A 23,109-nucleotide genomic window follows, 5' to 3' on the forward strand; every position below is an offset into this window, starting at 1 on the left:
ACATTATGCAACTAATAAAAATCCATTTGTTTCAGTAATGAAGAAATTTAGACTCGCCGGTACTTATTTTGACCGACATTTATGATAATAGACTATTGAGATATATGAGTGATAGTTTTATATACTGTTGGACATATATCAATACAGACTTGACAATGATAGTTATCGAAACATGACGGTATTTAAAAGATTGTATAGAATTACATGTAGATCACAAACGATTATTTAAACTATGTAAATAACGGCGTAAACTTCATGTATTTAATATTCTTACATTATCTGTCAAAATTTGAATTGAGTTGCTTAGTGTTTTCATTTAATATGAACAATTTCTTCAATTTGGTGATTACTATATTTTATGTAAGTATTCTATTTAGCATCAAATCCAACAGAACTGCCTTATACATATAGCTATAATTATTTTAGTATCGTGTTCCGTAATTGAACTTATCTGCATTTGTACCACGCCTTTTAAAACTTAAATTTTGATTTTATTCAAGTTTTCGATAGAAACACTAGCTTTTGATATGCAGTGTCCACATCCTTCGCACTGGAATTACAGAGGAAATGCTAGATGCGAGAACAATTCAGATTACTATTATTGTCTATACGATGATAATAAAGGTCATTACAAAGAGATATGCGGGAACGATCGTGTGATTCAGCAAAGAAAAGGTAGGCTGCATTTTTTTTTCAAACATTCCAAAAAATAATCTATAGCAGGCTTTTCATGTCTATTTCACATTTATGATATCTCGTGTAATGTCAGGTAACATACATATTGTATAAGATACCGTAATTACTATATTAGAGATACTAACTAACATGTATATTTTACAGTATATCTTATATATCATATCAGATTTACCATACTAAATTAGATATATATAAACGTTTTTATAGATATATGCACAATAATATAGAAATCCCATTTAGTATTGGAGATTTGTTATATATTATCAAGGTAATTCTTATGATGTATACGATAATTAATATACGATATTTCAAATGTCAAATAAATGTCGAACCATAGTAATTTACAAGTAGTTATTGTTATCTGTCCGTCTATTCTTTCATTTAAAATGTGTGGTATAGCATTTATTGTAAAATAGATTACAATCATAAAAGAGTTGAATATAATTTCTAGGTATGCACACACAAAATGGATTTAGTAATTTGTCAATATTTCAAAGGAGAAACTGTTTATCTTAAATTTATTGATTGTGATCACTAAGAAATACGACTTTTAAAGTGAAAATTACAGCTTCTGTATGTACTCACTTAGGAAAATGGATATAGTCATTTTAAAACTTAAATTTTTTTTGAAATTCCTGATTATTGCACCCCTCCCGACGTGTAGGTATCGTCTGCTGTAGATTTTCATGGTTTGCAAAACATTTAAGTAATATCATCGACATACTTTCCAATACAGGAAATAAAGTTGTCATTCGAGGTTGGCTAGACAAGGACTCTTGTGTAAAAGAAAGATATCAGCCTTTTAAATTTATTACCAAGGGGAACACGAATTGTTCCCTCCTGAAATCAACATGTACCGAAGAGGGACAAGTTATACATAGCGAGGGAAATTCGTCATCTAATAGACTGTGCAGATGTGATCACACTAACGGCTACGATTTTGTTATGAAGCCGTCTGCCACTTGTTTTTGTAATTCCGAGATCGAAGACTGCTCTTGTCATATTGTTAATTGTCCAAACGACACACATCTTACTCCAGGTAAGTGAAGATGAATAGAATGTCACGGTGTTTATTATAGTCTGTTGTTTGTATTTGGCCAAATTTCTTTCTATATTTGAGTAGCACTCAAGATGAAAATCATTCAAAATATGATTCATGGTTGTAAAGTCTACATTTTTTTTATTTTTCTCATAGTATGTTAGAAATTTTCTAGTAAACAAAAAGTAACATATGGTTTTTCGGATATTTGTCTTAGGATCATTGGAATGAAATATTATATATTTCGTTATGAGCCTTCGAAAATGCACCTTTAAAAAGGAGCAGTCCCTATAAAAATCCTAAAGAAAGTGATCATACTTGTCAAAAACCCAACGAATCCAGTTTTATTTCTTGTTTAGAAACAGTCACTGGTCACTTAATCAGTCTAAGTATTTCATTTGGTGGTTGTGCTTTTGAGATAAAAATCATGTAGATAATACATAAAATTGGCACTTTGCAAGAGTAACCGTTCTTTAATTTGTTTGATTTGGTTCATTTAAGTGGTAGATAAAGGTATGATTTTCTCAAGCGAACAGATCTGAATACAGGAAGGATTGTTGTTTTGTTAAGATATAGCATATGTATACCCAAAAAGCATTGTTTGGTGGGTTTGTCTACACCATGAATCACATGGTGATTCACCATTGCCGCGGTGTCTGAAATTTGTAAGGAGTGGTACTTAAAAACAAAAATAAAAATGTGTGGCATTTTAAAGGTTTTATTACAATGTACATTGTCATCTTCCATAGTAGATACAATAAAAAATGCAATTTAAATAAGAATTCCAATGTAAATGGAAATTGAAACGCTGTAGTTTGTGAATATAGACAGACAAGTATCCCAAGTATTAGATGAAAATTATTAAATTAGCAATTCATTGCAATCCTATAAAAAACGAATAGTACCCAAACTCATTAGGTTATCTCAAATTTTCAATATCCCCAATTTATCACTTTAAATGGCTATTATGGAACTAACTTTTATACCCCTACTTATCGAGTTTTTGGTATATTAAAATCACCGTGTCCAATTGCTCTTAAATTCTCAGCTCTAAATAGAAACATTGATTTCACACTTGGTGTAAGGCTTTAAAAATATTGCCCATTATAACTGGTTATGGTTGATGTAAAATTTCAACTTGTACCAATGAGGATATACCCAGCACAATATCGCAAGCCGAATCATTTTAAATTGAAAAGTTTAATAGCTAATTTAGTGTTGCGGGGATTATTTTCTAAGATAATTTCTATTACTCTATCACCCCTAGACCAATATTGCATGCCCTATATCACACAGTTTTACGAACCATATTTAAGGAAAAGTTAAGATATATGATATAAGAACATGAACAAAACATGTCAAAATCGGTATCACATGTCGTATCAACAATCGACCTCTATCACCCCGGGGTTAATGGCCCTTGGGGTGATATAGTAGACTACTGTTGATACCGCATATGATACAGATTTTGACAGGTAGTATTTAGTATATGTCATAAGTTTAGATAAAAATATGCACCTTTTATATGCATTACAAGTGTTTACTTAAACCTACATCATTTACCCTAAATCGCATACCCAATATCACTCCAATAGACCTATATCGCATAACCTATATCGCACCCCCTCCACGTTACATACTTAAAGTATAGTTGAAATATACGAAATATTGAACATGACATGTCAAAATCTGTATCACATGTGGTATCAACCCTCGACTGGTGGCCTTTCAGGTGATATAGGAATCTCGGGTTGATACCGCATAAGATATATATTTTGAAATATAATATGCAGTGTTTATCATTCACAGATTATAGATGCCTTTCAATTGCGAATTGGACACAGAGCTTTGCATGTAGTTATATTGATAATGATGGGTAAATATTCTTGTGTCATAATTATATTACTTTCTTCTTTACATTAAAAAGCAAAAAAAAAAAAAAAAAAAAAAATTATTCTATTTCTTTTTATTATGCTAGTTCCGGTAGTATTATGGTCTTCCTACGTATTTGATTTTACTGCTGCTGACGAAAAATTACTCATTGAAACACATGTACAGCATATCGAAATTTAATATGAAATGTTTTTTTTTGTATTTAAGAACCACTTAGTCGATATACCGCAACTGGTGGACTGAGGTCCCTGAGGGTATTCACCAACCAAGTAGTCAGACTTGTTTGACATCAAAATTTATCATATTTTTTCTACCCTATGTATGAAATCTGGGAGTATTCAAAATTAAAAAAAAATGCGTAAAACACCGAGACTTAATTCCTTGCATTGCTTATGATAGAACCCCTTTGTGATAGATTTGGCTTCCTATTTCGATAGTTTTGGTTTTGAGTACTTCTGGTATACAACTTATGTTTTCATTATGATCTTCCTACATATTTGATTTTAATGCTGTTGACGAGGGGTTACTTCTTGACAAGCGTGCACAGCATATCAAAATTTACAATATATAAAACCGGTATTTTTTTGCATTTAACTAAGTATGAGGGGTCTCAACGATGTATCATGCATCTGTTTATAAGTGTTTCTGGAATAATAACGATGCATAACGTTTTTAAGGAAGGATTTTGACTAAGTAATGGGAATGGAAGTATATAAGGGTTGAAAAATCATACGTCTTCTTGCTATTCTGGTAATTCTGATAATAGTTTTGAATTGAGGATTTCCAGAACATCTTTCGAGTTTTTCAAGATCCACATTGAATTAATATCACTACGGGAGTAACAAGTGTTCTTTGTACACGATAATGATAAAGTAATCTCACCCTTGCTGGCGATAAAAAATTAAGTAAGTCAACTTTATCTGATTATTCATTATTGCAACTCTTTTTAATTTAAAACCAGGGAATCTGCCATGGACGAATTGCAAAGGCAATCAAAAGAAAGATATCAAGACACAGATTCATTTCCACAAGGTAAGGGAAATCATAACAATGCGTTTACTCAGATTTAATATAGCGTTCCTATTATACGCGTTGTCTAAGATTATATTTGTCTGAAAGCAAACCTTTTTAAAGTGTCGAGTCACATACAACAACACTTCAGTCTTTCAAGAGGTTCTTTGAAAACATAAAAAAAACAATCAATCTTCTATCAATATTATAAAATTCTGTTTCATTTACATGTATTTAAGGAGTTATCTCTTATCAGGAAAATAGAACCAAATTTATAGAAAGGTGGGGAGAACGTTTGACTACAGAGCGTATTAATACCCTCGGGGACCACCGTTGCATCGACCCTGAGTTTTCTAAAAACAAATCTTCATTTTGGTAGTAAAAGGTTTATGTTGCCTTTATACAAATCAAGATTCACTATAAAAATCATTTCAGCTGATGTACCTATTGGAATACTAAGTGGAACAAGAATAATTTTGATAGTTGTAATAAGTAATATTATCATTGTAGGTGAGTAGGGTAGGATATTGTTATAATGCATCATATATTCTGACGATGAAGAAAGTAGATATAAGTATTCAAAGGAACCAAGGTTATAGCGAAAATCAAAGAGTGTAATCCAAGGGCTAAGACAAGACATGGAAAACAGACATACACAACAAAGAACATAAAGTAACTAAAATCATACATACAAAGTAACAAAAGCAAATGAGCAACTCGAACTTCACAAAAACTGGGAGCATGGACCAGGTACACCGGTAGGGTAAGCATCCTCTGCTTTTCTTGAAACACCCGCGGAGTGTTCATAAAAAGTCATGGGTAGACGAAATAGGAAAGGAAATCTAAGACACGTTGAACAAATCAGTTTTCAAGGTGCAGATGGATACACCGTAGCGATCCACGAGTTCATGATGACGATCATTAAACTTCTGCAGTGATGACTTCAATATTGTTGCAACATAACCCTGTTCCAGAAGTCTAGCGCGATACAAAAAATCTGTGTAGTTTCGGCAAGCTATGGCATAACGATTAGTTGTGATATGAACACTCCATACGCAGGTGCTGAAGGGATGTTGCCACAGATGAAAGGAACGTTGTCAATTCTGGATGAAAAGTCATCACGTTTGTTGTAAATTTTGGTCAATAGTTTTCTTTACCATCGAAGTCTAAATGTAGGTAAACTGTACTTGTGATACATGTATCCTTTCTGAAATGGAACATGAAAAAACTAAACAAAGGTAAACAATTGTAACCGACAAAAGAACAAAATGGAAACATAAAAAATACAACAACATATTACAATTAAAAATAAAAAAAATATACTCAAAACCTGAACCTTCATATGAGAATAACAAAGATATTACGATTGGAAATTGCTTTAAATTGAATATGTTCAGTTTAAACTAGAGTTCTTAATTTAATTCTGTCTGATTTAATGTAAAAACTATTCGCGCGGTCGTTATTTAGTGTATTTCTATCAGTTATAACGGATTTGAGAAAATACCTTTTGCTTTGTTTACTAATTTACATCTTTTTATTTACAAGACCGCTTTATTATTTTTAACAGGCGTTGTGTATAGTCTGAGAAAGTTCTATTGGCAGATAGTAGAGTTGTATGGTAAGTGTTGTAATACTGTTAATGATTATTAAATTCTGATTATTGTATTCAATTGATGAGTATTCATGAGAACCAAGGTTTAAATGTTTACAAAATAATATTACCACAAGGACTACACAGAGAAAATAGACACGCACAACAAAGAACAGGAACTAATCAATAAAACTGCGAACAAAGAAACAAACTTATGAATTAAATCAGAATTTAATCATAGAAATCATGAAAATATTTGAAACAAGGTGAATTTCGAATGAAATAAAATGTCTGAGGTTCAATCATTGATATACTTGTCATTGGATTTGAAAATGTGGTATACGGACAGCTAATGATTATTTTTTAAGAAACAAATTAAAAAACTAAACTAAAAAAATTGTTAAAAACATCTCATATGTTTAAAAAAATAGTACTTTTTAAAAACATTTTGTCAATTGAACAGGGTACTATTACACGGATCGGCATAAAGTTTCCGTCTTGCTCCCCGTTTATAGTGGAGTCCGAGTTGCTAATTTGCTTTTGTTAATTTGTATGTATGATTTTAGCTACTTCATGTTCTTTGTTGTGTATGTCTGTTTACCATGTCTGGTCTTTGTCCCTGGGTTACACTCTTTTGATTGTCGCTATAACCTTGGTTTTTTGATTATTCTTTGAACTACCCAGATTTCAATTTTCATTTAAATCGGATAACCTTGATTTTTTAACCGCGATGGCTGCCATTCTGAAAACTGCGACTGATACGTAGCCCAAATTATCAATTTAAAAATATATTGTCTATTGAACAGTGTATTATTAATCGGGACGGCTTCCAGAACCTAGATATCAATTTTTCCAATTTTCTTTGGACTTTTAAATTAAATAACTATACACAGTTTCGTCAAATTCTGTTTTCGAGATATATGAGTTAATTTTCGGTGTAAAAATGGCGGCAACTGGAAATATTTGTTCTGCATCCTTCGAAGAGTAATTCTTACTTCCTGAGTTCCATCTCAATTACTTGAGCCTCTTTTGAGAAAAAGGACGGATACTTTCAAGAATTGTCACAACAAGAGAATTAAAATAATTAAAAGTTTTAAGTTGTTCTTGCATGCAAGTCTCAAAAGTTCCCTCACATTCTCCACATGGTCCCCGAACCTAAAATTTTGTAACTCTGCTTATAATCTTAAGCTAAAAAATGATGAAATTAACACTTTTGTTTACAATTTTGGCACTTACTTTGGATGGCGGCCATTACAAATTGGCAGCCATCTAAGATATTTTAAAATATGCGTTGAATTATGCACAGATAGATTTAGATATATGATAAGTTTTATAAAGATACCTCAATTAATATTTCCTTAATTTAGGAAAGAAAATTTAGGATAAAAAATTACAAAAATTGGCTCAAGATTTGTTTTTTTTCACCATGGCTATGCAAAACAATGTCGATTCCGTTTTGTTTTGCATGATAATGTGGATCTCATCAAACTCCGCCCAACACCAATTTTCAAATGCTGGCCACCTAGATTTCCGAGCTATCGCAATCTCATATATTATGACATACCCCCCCTTTCCGCCGAAGAGCCCATTCTTTTAAATTTTTTTAAGTGTTGTGCACATCTATAGGGTAGGGCCCAACTTCTGAAAAAAAAAAGTTGCGTTCCAATCCCATCATTAGTTATCCAGAAAACGTATGGACAATATCACCGGTTAAAACAAAAACGCACAAGAAGAAGAAGTTGTGCTTGCACGCAAGTCACACGTAAGTCCCCTCATATTCCCCAAAAGATAACAGAATCTTAAATTTTGAATTTAGCATACAATTTTAAGCCTAAATACCATGTTTCATAAAATTCTGATGACATTTACACTGTTTTCCAAGGGGTACCTTATTTTGGATGGTGATCATTTTGAAATGGCGGCCACATTCAGTAATCCAAAATATGAATTTAATTACACGTAGATAGTTTTATATATCCTTAATTTTGGTAAAGATGTATCAAGTCATTTTTCCGACATGAAGGAAAAACATCTGAAAAATGACAAAAGTAGTCGAAATTTTTCGCTATGTCATTACCATGACAACATGCGAAATATAAATTCGTTATTTTTGCATAATATAATAGCATTCATCAAATTACACCAATTTTCAATATGCTGGCTAACTAGTTTTCATAGATATCACAATATCCTATATCATGAACTATTCTCCTTTTCGGCCCCAGCTGTAGCCTGCCCTGAGCTGTGAAGATCCTCCTCGTTCAAGGAATAACTATAGGTGGTTTTGAGTTGAAACTCTTCTTTCTGATGGGGTTGTTGATTTATTGACATATTCACTCTTTTCATTCTCGTTGTATGAAGTAAAATAGTGTTCACAAGACTTCCTGTTGTGCATATTTAACCGGTTTGTAGAATGTCCATCGTTCATAAATCTAGATTTTCGAAATTGTGGACTGTAAGCTATCAGATCTTATTGATGATTCTGTAGCTATTAATAATTTTTAACCGATAAAGAAGTTCTATTTATACTCTTATCTTTTCGAAAATTGTGGTTAAACCATATACATTCATGTTTTCACAACAATAAGCATGTATTAATTCAATACTCGAAGGTATTTAAAGGTATAAATTCAGGAAATAAAGCACATATGATGAGATATAAAGTACAAGTCACGAAATGATTCATGGATGTCAAAAACCCACCAAAGTCACTTTATTTCTGAATCAGAAACAGTTACAGACCAAATAGCCAGTGATAGTTTGTTGTTCGGTTGTTGAATTTTTGAAATAAAATTATATATAATGCGTATACAATTGGTATTAAGCATTTTTTTAAAATTTAATTTAATTTGATTTAATTTGATTTATTTGATTATAGTGGAGATGAATATATTGTTTTCTCATTAAAACAAATCTTGCAAAAGAAATGACTGTAATGATTTTCGTGAACATATAACATGCAAAAAAATGTTTGTTCGGTGTTTTTTTTTACGCTTCTGCTATAGGGACTTTCTGATTTTGTAACAGACGCTACTCAAAACATAACACATCGATCAAGCAACGTAAATTGCTTAAACAACGATATAGGTTTTTTTGACGTTGCATTTCCTGTAAGAACAACTTGCTAAACTCCACTCAGACATCAATAATCAAGAATCCCCTAATATACTTACTCAAATTTCAGCTGATGATAATGGATTTCCAAAAGGTAGACGACGTTCTTCCACTGTTAACCCAGAAAAGGAATATTCTGCAGTTAATATTACGGGTAGGCAGTATGGAACATTTCGCTAACATGTCATTCATCCTGATAATCTAAACGCTTATAAAAAAACATGCACTTGTGTGCTGTAAATTTCTGTAAAAAGAGATACTTGTAGTCCTTAAGACTTATTTTAAACTGTTAACAAACTGATAAAAGACCTCTTTAGCTACGGTTGAGCAGTAGAGGAAATATTTTGCCAATTCATTTACTTTATTATCATTGATGTATGTATTTCACCCCTTATAGCATTCAAGTCGAATAGCTTTGCACTCATTTACAAATAGCCTCTACTATTTTCTGCATGTAGCTTTCATAAAAGAGGATGAAGTGAATAGATTGATCCCATCTAAAGAAGCGATTCTAGAATTAAATAAATTAAGAAACACAAAAGACAGGCAAAGTTTCGATATAAGTCCAGATGAAGTAACTTACGACTGTGAACTCAAGACTTTAGTGACCTCAAACGCAAACCATTTGCTTATGCAAACATTACAAACGTATATGCACTCTCCGCTCACATACATGATCAAAACAGTAAAAGAAATGAAAAGTGACTACCAGGACAATAACGATTTCCGATTTTGTGTGTTGCTGTTAATTGTAGTATGCAAGAACAGATTCGAGATAAAGTGGTTAGACCAACAGGATCGCAAAAACGAGTTCTGGCATCGAATAATAGAAGTATGTAATCAGTGTCGTAAAAATGTCGAAAATCATGCCGTAAGAACAAACCTTAAGAAAACGTTTCGCGAATTACAATACAGATTTATTTTAAATCCGAAAGACATTTACTGCATCCATCCAGTTTTATATACAGTTGTAGTATTTGAATGTGGTAACGCGTGTTTTGATTCTGTACTTAAATACATTGACATCAAGAATGTAGCAGAAACCTATCAACTTGGCAAAGAGGTGAATGATAAAATTGTTGTTTCTAAAGAGAAGGAATGCATGTATTTTAACCGTTTGATAGACGATTTGAAAACAGGAAATGGTTATAGTTTCTTCCATAACCCTCAATTGTCCGACGCAACATATCGTAGTAAATTTATGACACATTTGAACGAGAACAAAAATAATGTTAAAATGGCTTTGCATGAATATAAGAGTATGACCGTGAAGAACAAAGGTAGATTTATAGAAGAGTTTCAGATTGACGGTTTAAAAAATATCAAACAACATGAATTCTGCAATATAAATATAAATCTTCCCTTAGTCGAGGTTATTCTTGAGGGATATAGTGACATATTTGAGTTACTACTTAATTTTGGATGTGATGTGAATGAAAAAGATAAAATGGGCAGATCAGCGTTGTTTTATGCTACGGTACTATCAAAACGTGGATGTAAATACGCTGAGCTGTTGTTATTGTCAGAGGAAATAGAATTATATCATGTCGATCAACATGGGCGTACGGTTCTGCATGTTGCTTGCATAGAAGGCGATGGAGAAATTTTCAAATTGTTGTTAGAAAAACAAAATGACTTGATTTCTAAAAAAGACAATGGTGGCCGATCACCTCTTCATGTAGCTGTGGAAAAGAACAATTTTCTAGCTGCACGAGAATTACTAGATAGAGGAGCTGATACGAACTCAACGGAAGAAAGCGGGAAAACTGCCCTTCATATTGCAGCTAGAGGGGAAAACACTCAAATCGTTGAGGATCTGCTGGATTGTCAAGCAGATCCTCTACTGAAAGATAACAATCATTGGACCCCACTTTTTGAAGCATGCATTCACAGAAAACCTGCTATTGTCCAAACTTTATTATCAAAAAATAAGGCTTGCATTAATGACAAAGACAATGCCGGTCGAACTCCTTTGTATTTGGCTTCAAGTGAGGGTCACAGTGAAACTGTTGAAATTCTTATTAAATTCGGTGCCGATCCTAGCATTGCTGATAATTTTCAACATCTTTCATTACAACGTGCATGTGAAGGCAATCATCCGAAAACGGTGGCAGCTTTACTAGAAAGCGACCGTTACTGTGATATTATCGACTTAAAAGAATCGGATGATTATACACCGTTACATGTTGCATGTAGGCGTGGTGGTAAGAAAATTGTAAAAAGTTTGCTAAAAAAGGGAGCGCAAATAAACCTGAAAGACAAAAATGGACAAACGCCTCTGTTTCACTGTATAGACAGTAAAAGAGAGGAAATCGCAGATTTACTCCTCAGTAAAGATTGCAATACAAATGAATGTGACAACGACGATATGTCACCCTTGAATAAAGCCTGCATTTGTGGTTTAACTGGTATTGCAAGGAAACTTTTAGACCACAAAGCTAACATTCAACACTGTAACAGGCGGAATGACTCGTCGTTACATTTAGCATGCATGGGAGGTCATCTAGAGATAGTACAATTATTAATCGACAGAGGAATATCAATTAATGCTACAAACTTATCACATGCTACACCTCTTTTTATAGCTAGCCAAGAAGGACATGCTCAGGTAGTTAACATTCTACTGGAAAACAACGCTGATATGTTAATTCAAAACATGAAGAGCAAAATCCCGGAGGATGTTGCGAAGACACGAGAAATTGTTGATTTGTTTGTGAAAAAAAAATTCAACTAATCTACTTTAACTGGTTACCATTACAAGCGTTTTAAACTATTTCAATTGAAGAATTGAATGAAAGGTATAAAATGTTAGTGTATAGTACATGTAGGAAATTAATTAGCTTTGTATGTGTCATGCACCAAATTGGAACATTAAGATTAGAAATCCAACCATTTTAGATCATTTATACCGTTAAGTAGTGTTTTTTGATATAAATTACCCAAACGTCTGCCTTTTTGCTATTTTCGATATCTTTTTGTAGCTCTTCAAAAGAAAAAAAAAGAATGAAAATGGTGAAAGGTAACAAATGCGCCAGCGTACAACATAAATACAAAAAATGTCAATATCACCAAAGGTCCTCAATAATTGTAATCACACTTTAACGTAATCTCTCAACGGCCCCGACAACAAAGGTGATAAAATCCGCGGTAACTGAACGTTGATAAGTCTTCAAAATCGAACTAAAAAATAAAATATAACAACACAAAGGTCCATTAATGACCAATATCTCCCAACTGTGCACAGAGGCATAGAATCTGCAGTGTAGTAGAACTATTTTGAAAAGGAATAGATCAGAATTTAATGTAAGGTCAATAAATAAATTGAAACAACAAACGGAGTTAGAGTAGTAACGTTAAGCACTAAATGGGTAAGATCGATGGAGTACAAAATGACTTCGTTAAAATAAAAATGAATAATATAACATAATAGCGCCATTTTGGTAGTTACCCAGGATTCCTCTTTCCAATATCGGCAAAATACCTAAGCGTTACCAGTAGGTTAATTCAAATACGTCAAATACGAGTACATGAGCTGAAAAGGTAAAAAAAACCAATCTACATACAATATGTAACAAAACAAATAAAATAGAAAACTATAAAAACTGAAGATAAGGAAAGAAAGATATCAAAAAAAAACTTAATTTTTAGCAATATGAACTCCCACAAATAACCGGATGTACCATCAAATACTCCAGAATTGTAAGAATGGCAATGCTAATGGCATTCATCATATTGCTATTGCGTATAGTTCAGTAAGGCAATAATGATGCAGTTCCCCATAACGAGTCCAAAAAGGGCTTTCATTAAACGTGATTCACACATTGGCTATATGATTGAATTCAACAGCTTTCATCATGTAAATAAAGTAAATAACGTGGAAATGGTGGACAATATAAAGAAATTAAAATACAAAACAATCTCTATAAAACATGGAACAATATCAAACAATACCGGAACATTTGAAGATGAACTTGATATAACAGCAATAAATCATTAGGAATTAAACATCGTGTTACGAGTATACTTGAAGGTTTCAAAGTATATGAGATTGATCTCTGTGTAAGAAATTTCAATTGATTTCAATCGTTTTATATAAGTGTTGTGTAGGTTAAGGTGTGAATAAGTAGATATATCAGTTGTCTCTTTTGTTTAGTTTATTTTGTTAGAAAAGAAACTTTGATTATTCAAAGACGATAAATCATGTTTCCAAGGAAAGTGAAGGATTCGGTTACTCGTTCTTTTTTCCTGTAGTGGCTCTTTTTAAACTATTCTTCATTACAATCTACAATCTTTTCATATATTTTACTTTTGCACAAAAAATGTAGAACTTTACATATATTTCGTCAGGAATTACAGACCTTACTCCATATACAATGATATCAATCTTCTACGTACCCCTTTACCTAATCTTCCAACTGAGAAGACAGATACCTGTCTTAAATCTGACAGTAGTTGGATAACTAAGAGATTCATTTATCAACTCTTCCATTAGCAGCTGCTTTATATGTCTGCACCATGCATGTAATTCGTAATGTAAACGTTATTGACTTATCATATAAGTATGTTTTTCACATAATTAGAAGCTGGAAAATGGTACCTATACAAAGTAGATTAATCCAAAGTTAGTATACTATTTCTAAAGTGAACTTTTAGTAGAAAGATATATATATTTTTTTAAATTTGTATTTTGTGAAAGCTGTTAAAGATTTGAAAACTTTAAATGTTGGAAACAAAGTGAATAAGTATTTTTGTATCAGATTATAAATATAATTACTTGGTGGTACAGTTATGAAGCTTGATATACTTTGGTCGAATTCAACAGTACAAGATTTGACTTTCTATTTCGTAATTGTTGTCTTCGAGTAATTCAAATATACAACCGATTTTTGCAGCTTGAACTTACTAATTGGTTCTAATGCTGTAGATATCCATCGAATTTGTCTAAATTATTAACACCACAGTTTGGATGGAAATACTTTAGTAAGCAGATGAAATTTCCTAATTTTGTTCTTTTGAAGACATGATATATTTCCAGTGTTACTAAAATTGCTAAGTACATGTACCAAAGTTTCGTTGAAAAAAATATGAGACTCCTTGCTGATTGAAGCACTCTACTGATTTGTGCCTAAAAGTTGAATGAGAAATAAACAAATTTTATCATATTTCATTATAAGTTTTTTTTGCTTAACTGGATGGCAAAAACTGCCAAAACAGGCAATTAAGTGGCATCACTTTTGATCTGTTTTTAGAGGTACAGATGTTGCTGTATTGGTAAACCACAAATAACAGTTTACTGACCGACGCCGAATTTATTTGCGGTTGTCAAATCTACGACTGACCGCTCCATATCTTCAAGTACTATACTGAGAAAACTTCGAGAATTTGTTGTGCAATCTTTTGTTTTAAGGGTAGGTCAGTGGTAATTAACATCTCCATTGTCTCTATTGTATCAATTGGTTCAACAATTATACATCTTTTAAAACTGTTAAGGTGGAATTCAGAAAAAACGGCTTTCGGTAATACGAAAAAAAAATATTCGAATGATTTTGTGTTTATATTTAACTATTTTAACTATTTTGAAAAAAAAAGACCTCGTCATTTTTATCTATCACGGCGTTTGCATATAACTTGTCATCTATTCTCCCTAATTGTATCACTTGAAAACTATACGCTCATATTTTCCCTAATAATGTACTTTTAATTCATATTCTCTTTCTATTTTGTGATACAACATATTGAACTCACAAACAAGGTGTAACATGCTCCGACAACAAAATAACATCCACGTTAAGAGAACAAAGAAACTTCTTCAAAATAACTAGAAAGTCAAATAGCGATACAAAGACACATTGATCACTAACACATGCTGACCGTGGTCATGAGCATATCTGTGTCAAACAGGCCAATAAAACCTACCTACACCGCAACATAAACACCTGTAGACATAAGATTAAAATATCACTAACACATCAACATTTCGTCTATTTATTGAATACGTTTTAAATTTGTGGGACTTAGAAAAAAGTAACACACAAAACATGTAAAGCTAGGTATAACCAGAATGGCAATGACGCATACTGTTTTGCATTAGAGAAATCCTGCACGAACAAAATCAAGTTAACATTGCCGTATCATATGTATTGAATTAACTGAGAGTTTTTAGCAGTTTCAAAGGGCTAAAGTGTAATAAAGTGAACCAAGGATTCGAACGGAAATAAAAAAAATTATTCCATGTATAAAGAGTAATTAAGGGAACCAATATTCTAGCAGAAATGAAAAAAATGTAATCCAGGGACAAAGACCAGGTACACAAAGCAAAGAACATAAAATAACTAAAATAATACATACAAAGTTACAAATGTAAATGAGTAACTTGAACTACACTAATACAGTGGGAGCATGGACCAGGTGCACCGGTAGAATAAGTGTCCTCTACGTTGAACAAATAAGTTTTCATGGTGAAAATACCAATACTTTGTGTTCTGTTTTCCATGTCTGGTCTTTGTCCCTGGATTGCATTCTTTTGATTACCGCTATAACCTTGGTTCCCTTGATTACTCTTAACGCTGTTATATTCAGATAATTGTCTCCAAAAGATCTTTTGAATTTTTCAGGATCCACACTGAATTAATATAGCAACGGGAGTAACAAATGTTGTGGTAGGACTGCAGACCCTCTTTGACAGTTTTGAGTACAGAATTTGAAAGTTTTGAAAGAGGTTCGGTGGTACATTTTGCAGATTCAGCAATGAAACGTTGCTTGTATGGATTCTTGTGAAGTTTAAGAAACCAGTACATAGACGGTAAATCAAAATCATCGTCCTTGGTAGAGAGACCAAAAGAGGATAGCACAGATTTATGGTTTTCCACAATCTCTTACTTGGAGAGTGTGGTAGCAGTATAGTTATCACTGCTATTATTTTGAAGAATTATATTATTTTAATGAACATTTGAATGGCAAGTCCTTTGTAACAACCTAAACGTACCATAATATAGTTTTCGTTTATATTCACTGGCCAATAACGATGGTAACTTGCTTCGTTTGGTGGCTGTAATATAATATCAATAAATGTGTTTTTCCAAAATGGACCAGTTGCATGTCCAAGGTCTGTAATAATGGCCCAAAAAAGACCGAAATGACCCATCAAAACATGACTATTATGAAGATACACAATTTTAGTAAATTAATTAACCAGTTATATAAAATTTTAGATTGTCTGATAGGTCAACATGTACATATAATTTTAGTGACAATACATTTTCTATGTACATATACTCAGATGAAATTAAAATAATAATAATAATAGTAATAATAAAAAAATAGCTCCTCCCTACATGTATATGCTTTTTAAGTAGTTAAATGATTTTTAAATAATCATTAGCTTGAGTTTTTGACAGTGAGTTTATATTTGTTTGATCCTTTTAAGGCTTTTATCGAAAATATTTCAGGAGCCAAGATTATTTATTCTACTCACGATAAAATTCACTTAAACTGATTACGGCAATAAAATAGAATAAATTAGATGATCAAAATAAAATGCTTGATTTCTCCAACCACCACTATTGTTTAAACTAACACAAATATTTTTTTTTAATAAGAGACACAATGTTTGGTTACTTCTTTATGACACCTTTAATATATTTCTATTCAACCATTAAATAAAATATGTATTGACATCTTAAGCATTATTGCGAGAAGGATAGTCTTTTTTCCGCATTTGATTTTCGATGAATGATAGTCGCTTTTCATAAGAGCAGGACTGGGAAAGCAGTACATTGTCAACTGTGTGTTATTATAATAGACAAACAATATAAACAGGCGCGATGGTCACGATAGGTTTCAAAGTAATGTTGTAATTTTTAATGATTTTATTGTTTCATTAATTTGGTGTAGCTAAGTGTATTAAACAGACAGGAAAAAAGTATATTCTCATGTGTGTTTTTAAAACATTAAATCATAAGAGCAATGTCTGATTTAAAAAAAAGTGTGCAGTGAAATATGTAGATTTGCAATGTATGAATACACAGTACTTTTATAAAAAAAAAAAAAAAAAAGAATTCGAGTCTGTTTCATTCAGTAATTTCCATAAACAATATTCTGCATTATATATGTGCTCTTACCCACTTTTTGTAGACAGAGGCTCTATGTTATAAATATGGCTGGCGAATGTTAACTAAAAATGATTTGACGTTATTTTAAACAAATTTTTGGTATAAGGAGTGTCGTCACAGTAATTTCATTTGTTCAGTTTTAGTCTATTACTCAAAATATCACCTGTGTCTTAGGTCATTTTGAATAGTTTAGAAGGATGTCGGATAGTGGTGGCGACCTGTCAGTAATCGAATATGTTTTAGCACTAGCACTAGATGAGATCCAAGTAACTGCTAAGACAATAGACGAAATAAGACGTTAGGCATTATAGTAATTACAATATATCATAACATGAACCGCTGAAAAAATACCAACTGCAACACTAAAAGGTTCACAAAATATGTAATAATCATATTTTCAATTCTTCCACTCAAAATACGAATTGTAATTTATTTCAAAATACTGAAATATTTGTGAAGAAAAAAAAACAAATCACATTGAACCTTCTGTTGGAAATGTTTTTGATGAACGCTTTTCTTTCTTTTAAAACACAAAGAAAATTGATAGCCTAAAACTTTGTAAAACCGTTTGAACTGACAAAGTTTATAAATACTATTGCGCTTGTGTTAAGTTGACTCATGTTAAATGCATTGGTATAGCCCATGATGAGATAATAGGAGACCAGCACCAATTGATATTTATTGATTTGTCAAGTAAGAGACGACTGGTTGTTTCAGGACATTGGGTATTATAGAGAGATGGGATGATATCTTGAAGTAATTTTTTCCCTCTTTCGTCTTTTTGAACCTGACAATCAATGAACATCTGATGTTTGAGCTACTGATTTATGATTCCATTTTTGGGTAAGTCCCAAATGCTATTTACAGGTTCCTTTGTTTTTTGTTTGCTTGTGTTCTTTCGATAATTGCTAGTTCTTTGTTTAATTTGTGTCTTTTTTCACTGTTTAGTTGTAATACTTGGAGTTTGTTGTCATGGTTTCTTTGCTTACCATGGCCTATCATACTCAAGGTGTAAAATATAAGTTTTCAATAGTTACAAACAGATCTCCGGATTGATTGAAGTACTACGCTCCGAAAAGGGTCTGACGTTCAACACTCATCCTAGACGCTGCAGATATATATGAAAATGCAAGAATCTTGCAAAGTGGTGTAATGTGACACGACGTAATCCGGTAAATGTTCACATGACGTCCGATTTTAATAATATCAGTGGATTTCGAAAAGCCTATCTGCAACGGTTAGAAGAAAGTTGACGTTATATTTTAGTGGAGCAGAAATGACCGATGATTCCCAGTTATTATAAATATTTAATAGTCACCAGAATCAATTAAATATACAATGACATTGAAAAAGAAAAAGATAAGTACACACTCCAAGGATAATAAGCGAGAAATACCTGACCACGAACTACGATGAATAGATCAACATAGCGAATAAATCCTACTTTGCTGCATGATTTTTATTTATTTATTTATTTATTTACAAGTTTGACTGTTTATATAAAATAGGATTATTTCTTAGTTTAGAAAGTATTATTTTCTTCTAAATCCAATAGTGGATTTGTTTCGAATCGGCTGTCGGTATTTCGGATTCTTGTTTATCAAATTCGATAAGATGAACACGTACTGGGACGTGTATTCGCAATATATTATTAAACTAAAAGAAAATACAATTTTTCACACGTCATTGTATTATAATACCCCGCGTACAGCGGGACATTTTTTCAATTTCAATTCAGTGACTGTTAATTGAGTATTTTATGAATTTGGATATGCTTACATTTACCTCAATTTATAGTTATTGTCAATGTAATTATTGAAACGGTTATCACATTGGGTTCTCTTACAGGTTTCCACTCTCTTTAGTTAGATGTTTTCTGACCGGCGTTAAAACAGTTTTTGTTTCACGTTTTCCTTATATATGATTTTATCTATGGTATAACACATGCTAACGTAACAATGTTGTGATATAATCTATGTTGATGACATGTATTATATGTCTTTGTAATAGTTACTGATGTCTACTACTTATTGTGGAATATATTGTTTGATTTTATTTGTGTCTAAAAGTATAGCATAAATACTGATGATTTCGTGTTGATTTTTTAACTTTAAATGTCCATAAATTTCAGCACACCGAATGTATTGATTTAATGTTGACACATGCATACGTAATGGCTTATCATTCTAATCGGGTCTTTAGTCTTAGCATTCTGTATTCCGAATTTCATCTGACCCTACAACACTCCTCTTTTATATATGGAAATTGAAATGTCGGGTTGGGTCAGAACGATGGGCCATACAAATAAACGAAGATACAGTGGTACCGCCTACTAATGACTTCCAAGTTAAATTCGTGCATGTCACACCTACCTAGTTCGCTTTCGGAATCATTCTCTTTTAAGATGATACCAAATTTGATATAAAAAATACATATCGACAAATCAACTTTCATTATGCTATTTCCACAAAGTGGTCGAGGCATATTGGTTTCCCGTTATCCATCATTCCGTCATATTTCCTTCAGTATGTGTCTGCCATCCGTCGTCCTTGTCCTCCGTTGTCGCCGCCCGTTACTTTTTCAAACATCTTCTCTTCTTAAACTGCTAGACAGTTTGGAACCAAATTTTGCTTTAATGTTCTTTTGGGTATATTTCATAATCCATATGTGGGAGGTTTTGACTTGTCAAAAACATTGCCATCATTACTAAAAATAGATCACAGACTGAGGTCAAATTGCAGAATTGTGCAAATAACTCAAAACCTATTTCATTTAGCTTAAGTTTGGTAGAGGTGACCTGTTCAGCATGGTGAAACGGACCTATGTCGAAATTTTCGGAACGATTCGTTGACGGAGGTTTAAGTTAAGGGTCCTGAAATAGATTTACCGAATTTGACATTTCTAAATGAATTTACTGATTTGTACTAGATTGTTACTAAACTTTGTTTGAATGTTACTTAGGGTCTCTTACAATCTCTGTGTCCCGACTTTTAATACGACAAAAATATGGCCATTGTAACTAAAAATATACCATAAAGGAATCAAATTTGTTTACAAATAACTTAAAAATCAATGTGTATAGCCTAACGTTGATAGGGTAAAATTGATCAGCTTGATGAGACGCACATGTGCCCAAATTTGCATAAAGATCTGTTGACCGATGTTGGGTTCATATCCCTGGAAGAGCCACAAATGACTATGAGAGATTTATTCTATATTTAAATTTTGAAAAACGGTAGATAACTAAGATGCACACTATTGATCAAATGAGACAAAAGAATGTCTGGGTCAAGAGTCTATGTTTTAAATTATTGCTTTGGAAGGCTTATCTTCCAATCACAAATGACATAGACGTGGCATTCCTGTACACAACTTCAAAATTCTGTATACTTCACATCAAGTATGTCGTTATATTCTACGTCAATGCTAATACAGCACTTACATCTTCATGTTCATTGATTTCCACCAGAACACCTTCATTATCAATTTAAACATAAATAACATCTCAAGTTTTGATTCAGGTACTTTACCTTTATATCAAAATCCTCTCACAGTTTTTTTTAAATTGTTAATTGGTAAAAGTTATTTGTACTCACACTAAGTGAATGAAGTAAATTATTCAATTCGTTGTCATTGAAATAAAACAGAAACAGTTTGTTTATACGCTCCCGAAGAGAGCGTTTATGGTTGTATTATCAACTTGGTTCTGTAAAAAGAAAAAGCATCAATACCTGGATTGTACCTTCATTTTCAGGAGCAAACAACAGCATAATGGCAGCTTCATTTGTGTATACTTGTGTATATGCGATTGAAAGCCAAACCATTATAATATTATATATTGTAATATACATTATAATATTCGCTAGTTTCGATAAAAGTCTGCAGAATTGCGTGAAGATGTTTACGAAAATTGCGTAATCAATATTACCCATAATTCCTGGGTCATGAAAATTGGGAAACGAAATCGAAACACAACGGAACGAAAATAATCGATAAAAGAAAGAATCGCAACGAAACAATGCGATAAAATGAATCAAATCCTAATAGAAACATAATCTTTGTATACACCAATAAAGACATGTTTATAAATCAGGAATGATATTTTGTAACTTCAGCATCAGTATTCTAAGCATACTTGAACACGATTTAAAAGCTGAAAACAATTGCACCTTGTTGACGAAGGAATTGATAAATTGATATTGTGTTTTGAGCACTTATGCACCACTTATGAAGATTGAGCACTTCGAGTAAAAATTCTCCACGAATTGCGCACTTAAATCTTAGTAGAAAATGAATTTCTTTTGCGTGTTTGTTTAAATTAGGTAAAGTTTTTTTTAAGAACTTCTAACATTGCCTGCACATAAAAATTCTTTCTCTTCACATCTTTCTCCATCATTAATTTGTCTGTCGCAAGATGCAACCAAACCCGGGTTCCACGGTTTGTGAAAATTTTACATTTATTTTTAACGTCTATTGAAACCAACAAATAATTAGCACAGTTACAGCAAACTTGTTTTACCTCTCGATCGATAAATTACCCGTAACTATTATACAGCATGCAAAACAAGTTCCATAATTTAGCCCTTTCGCCATTTAATAGTACTAAATTGGAAATATAGAACGGAATAAATTTGATACCTTTAAAATATTGATACAATATGTACCTTATTATAAAGTAAACCAACCTTAAATGAGAGATGACGGGATGTATATGATTGCACTGAGCTTGGCTTTTTGTTTCGAGTTTCCACCGTGGTAATCCATATAGGCAAAGTAAAATTTCCGGGATGTGAGCTTGCCACACAAAATGAGCCTGGCTTTCTATTCGGCACTCTCGTCGATTTTCGTGTGCAAATAGGAAGCATTCGTTAGGTATTATATATAGCTTTTCTATCAGCGTATGTATTCTATAAATATTGCAATCGTCTTATGCACGAGACGTACATGTTCTTTCAACCAACTTCAAGGAACGTAAGTATACTAATCACTCGATTCTAAAACACTTCTCAAGCAGATGCAAATAAATTAACTGCGACTAAATATAGTCATAATTTAACGCCATAATGCGTTTTCAATCACCATTTTGGGAGTTGGGAGAATTTCATCGGAAAAAAATGTTTTATTTTCCAAAAAAAAAAAATAAAAATCAATGTTGCGGTCATTTTGCGCTATAAACAATGCTCATAAGTCTCTAAATAAAGGCGTAGATGAAAGGTTTTAATAAAAGAAAATTGTATATTCATATAATAATCTATTTATTTCTCTGTATTTGTTGTGTTTATTGTTTTGTTTGTAAATTCACTGCCTAGACACCCCATTGTGATGAATAATGTTTGCTGAGAATTATTAATGCATCATCTCATGAAAAAAAATAATGTAACAAAAAAGTCGCCAAATCAAATGACAAAACATGAATTATTTTTTACATTAAAAAACGTCATTGACTGTTCGTTTGATTTTACAGTAGATCTAGTTAGTGACTTGTTAACTCGGTCGTACTTTAATTATGCGTTGTTTGTACAATATATGTACCATGATTTAATAATAGTCCCAAATTCCATGTAAATTAAAATGTTATCGCTCTATACTTCAACTGAAAAGCGTGACGTAATATCTACTTTTTGTACATCTCTTTATGATTTACTATCGCAATT

At 32.2% G+C, this 23,109-nt stretch overlaps 1 protein-coding gene across 2 annotated transcripts; it reads left to right on the forward strand.

Annotated features, from left to right (window-relative positions):
- Positions 1 to 230: 230 nt before the first annotated feature.
- On the forward strand, positions 231 to 14,835 carry LOC148605272 (uncharacterized). 2 transcript variants are annotated; one of them, XR_015916073.1, is made up of 10 exons: positions 231 to 360; positions 501 to 675; positions 1,433 to 1,735; positions 3,545 to 3,611; positions 4,590 to 4,660; positions 5,075 to 5,149; positions 6,207 to 6,257; positions 9,415 to 9,498; positions 9,803 to 12,142; positions 14,594 to 14,835. XR_015916073.1 is itself a non-coding variant. In XM_088549891.1 (9 exons), the coding sequence occupies exons 1-9, from the start codon at positions 256 to 258 to the stop codon at positions 12,076 to 12,078; spliced, it is 3,207 nt and encodes a 1,068-aa protein (XP_088406017.1). In that variant the 5' UTR covers positions 231 to 255; the 3' UTR covers positions 12,079 to 14,556. The 2 variants fall into 2 exon arrangements, 1 of the variants encoding a protein (XP_088406017.1); XM_088549891.1 differs by lacking the exon at positions 14,594 to 14,835 and having other exon boundaries at positions 9,803 to 14,556.
- The last annotated feature ends 8,274 nt before the right edge of the window (positions 14,836 to 23,109 follow it).

This window comes from Perna viridis, chromosome 10 (genome assembly GCF_037379345.1).
Source record: "Perna viridis isolate PV_CMFRI_1.1 ecotype Kerala chromosome 10, ASM3737934v1, whole genome shotgun sequence".
Lineage (NCBI taxonomy): Eukaryota > Metazoa > Mollusca > Bivalvia > Mytilida > Mytilidae > Perna > Perna viridis.

Excerpts from the sequence above, each read along its gene's own strand:
- LOC148605272 (XM_088549891.1), top strand. The coding sequence starts at position 256 with ATGTATTTAATATTCTTACATTATCTGTCAAAATTTGAATTGAGTTGC. Across the intron at positions 361-500 it reads TGGTGATTACTATATTTTAT|TTTTCGATAGAAACACTAGC; the intron begins GTAAGTATTCTA and ends ATTTTATTCAAG. Across the intron at positions 4,661-5,074 it reads CACAGATTCATTTCCACAAG|CTGATGTACCTATTGGAATA; the intron begins GTAAGGGAAATC and ends AAATCATTTCAG.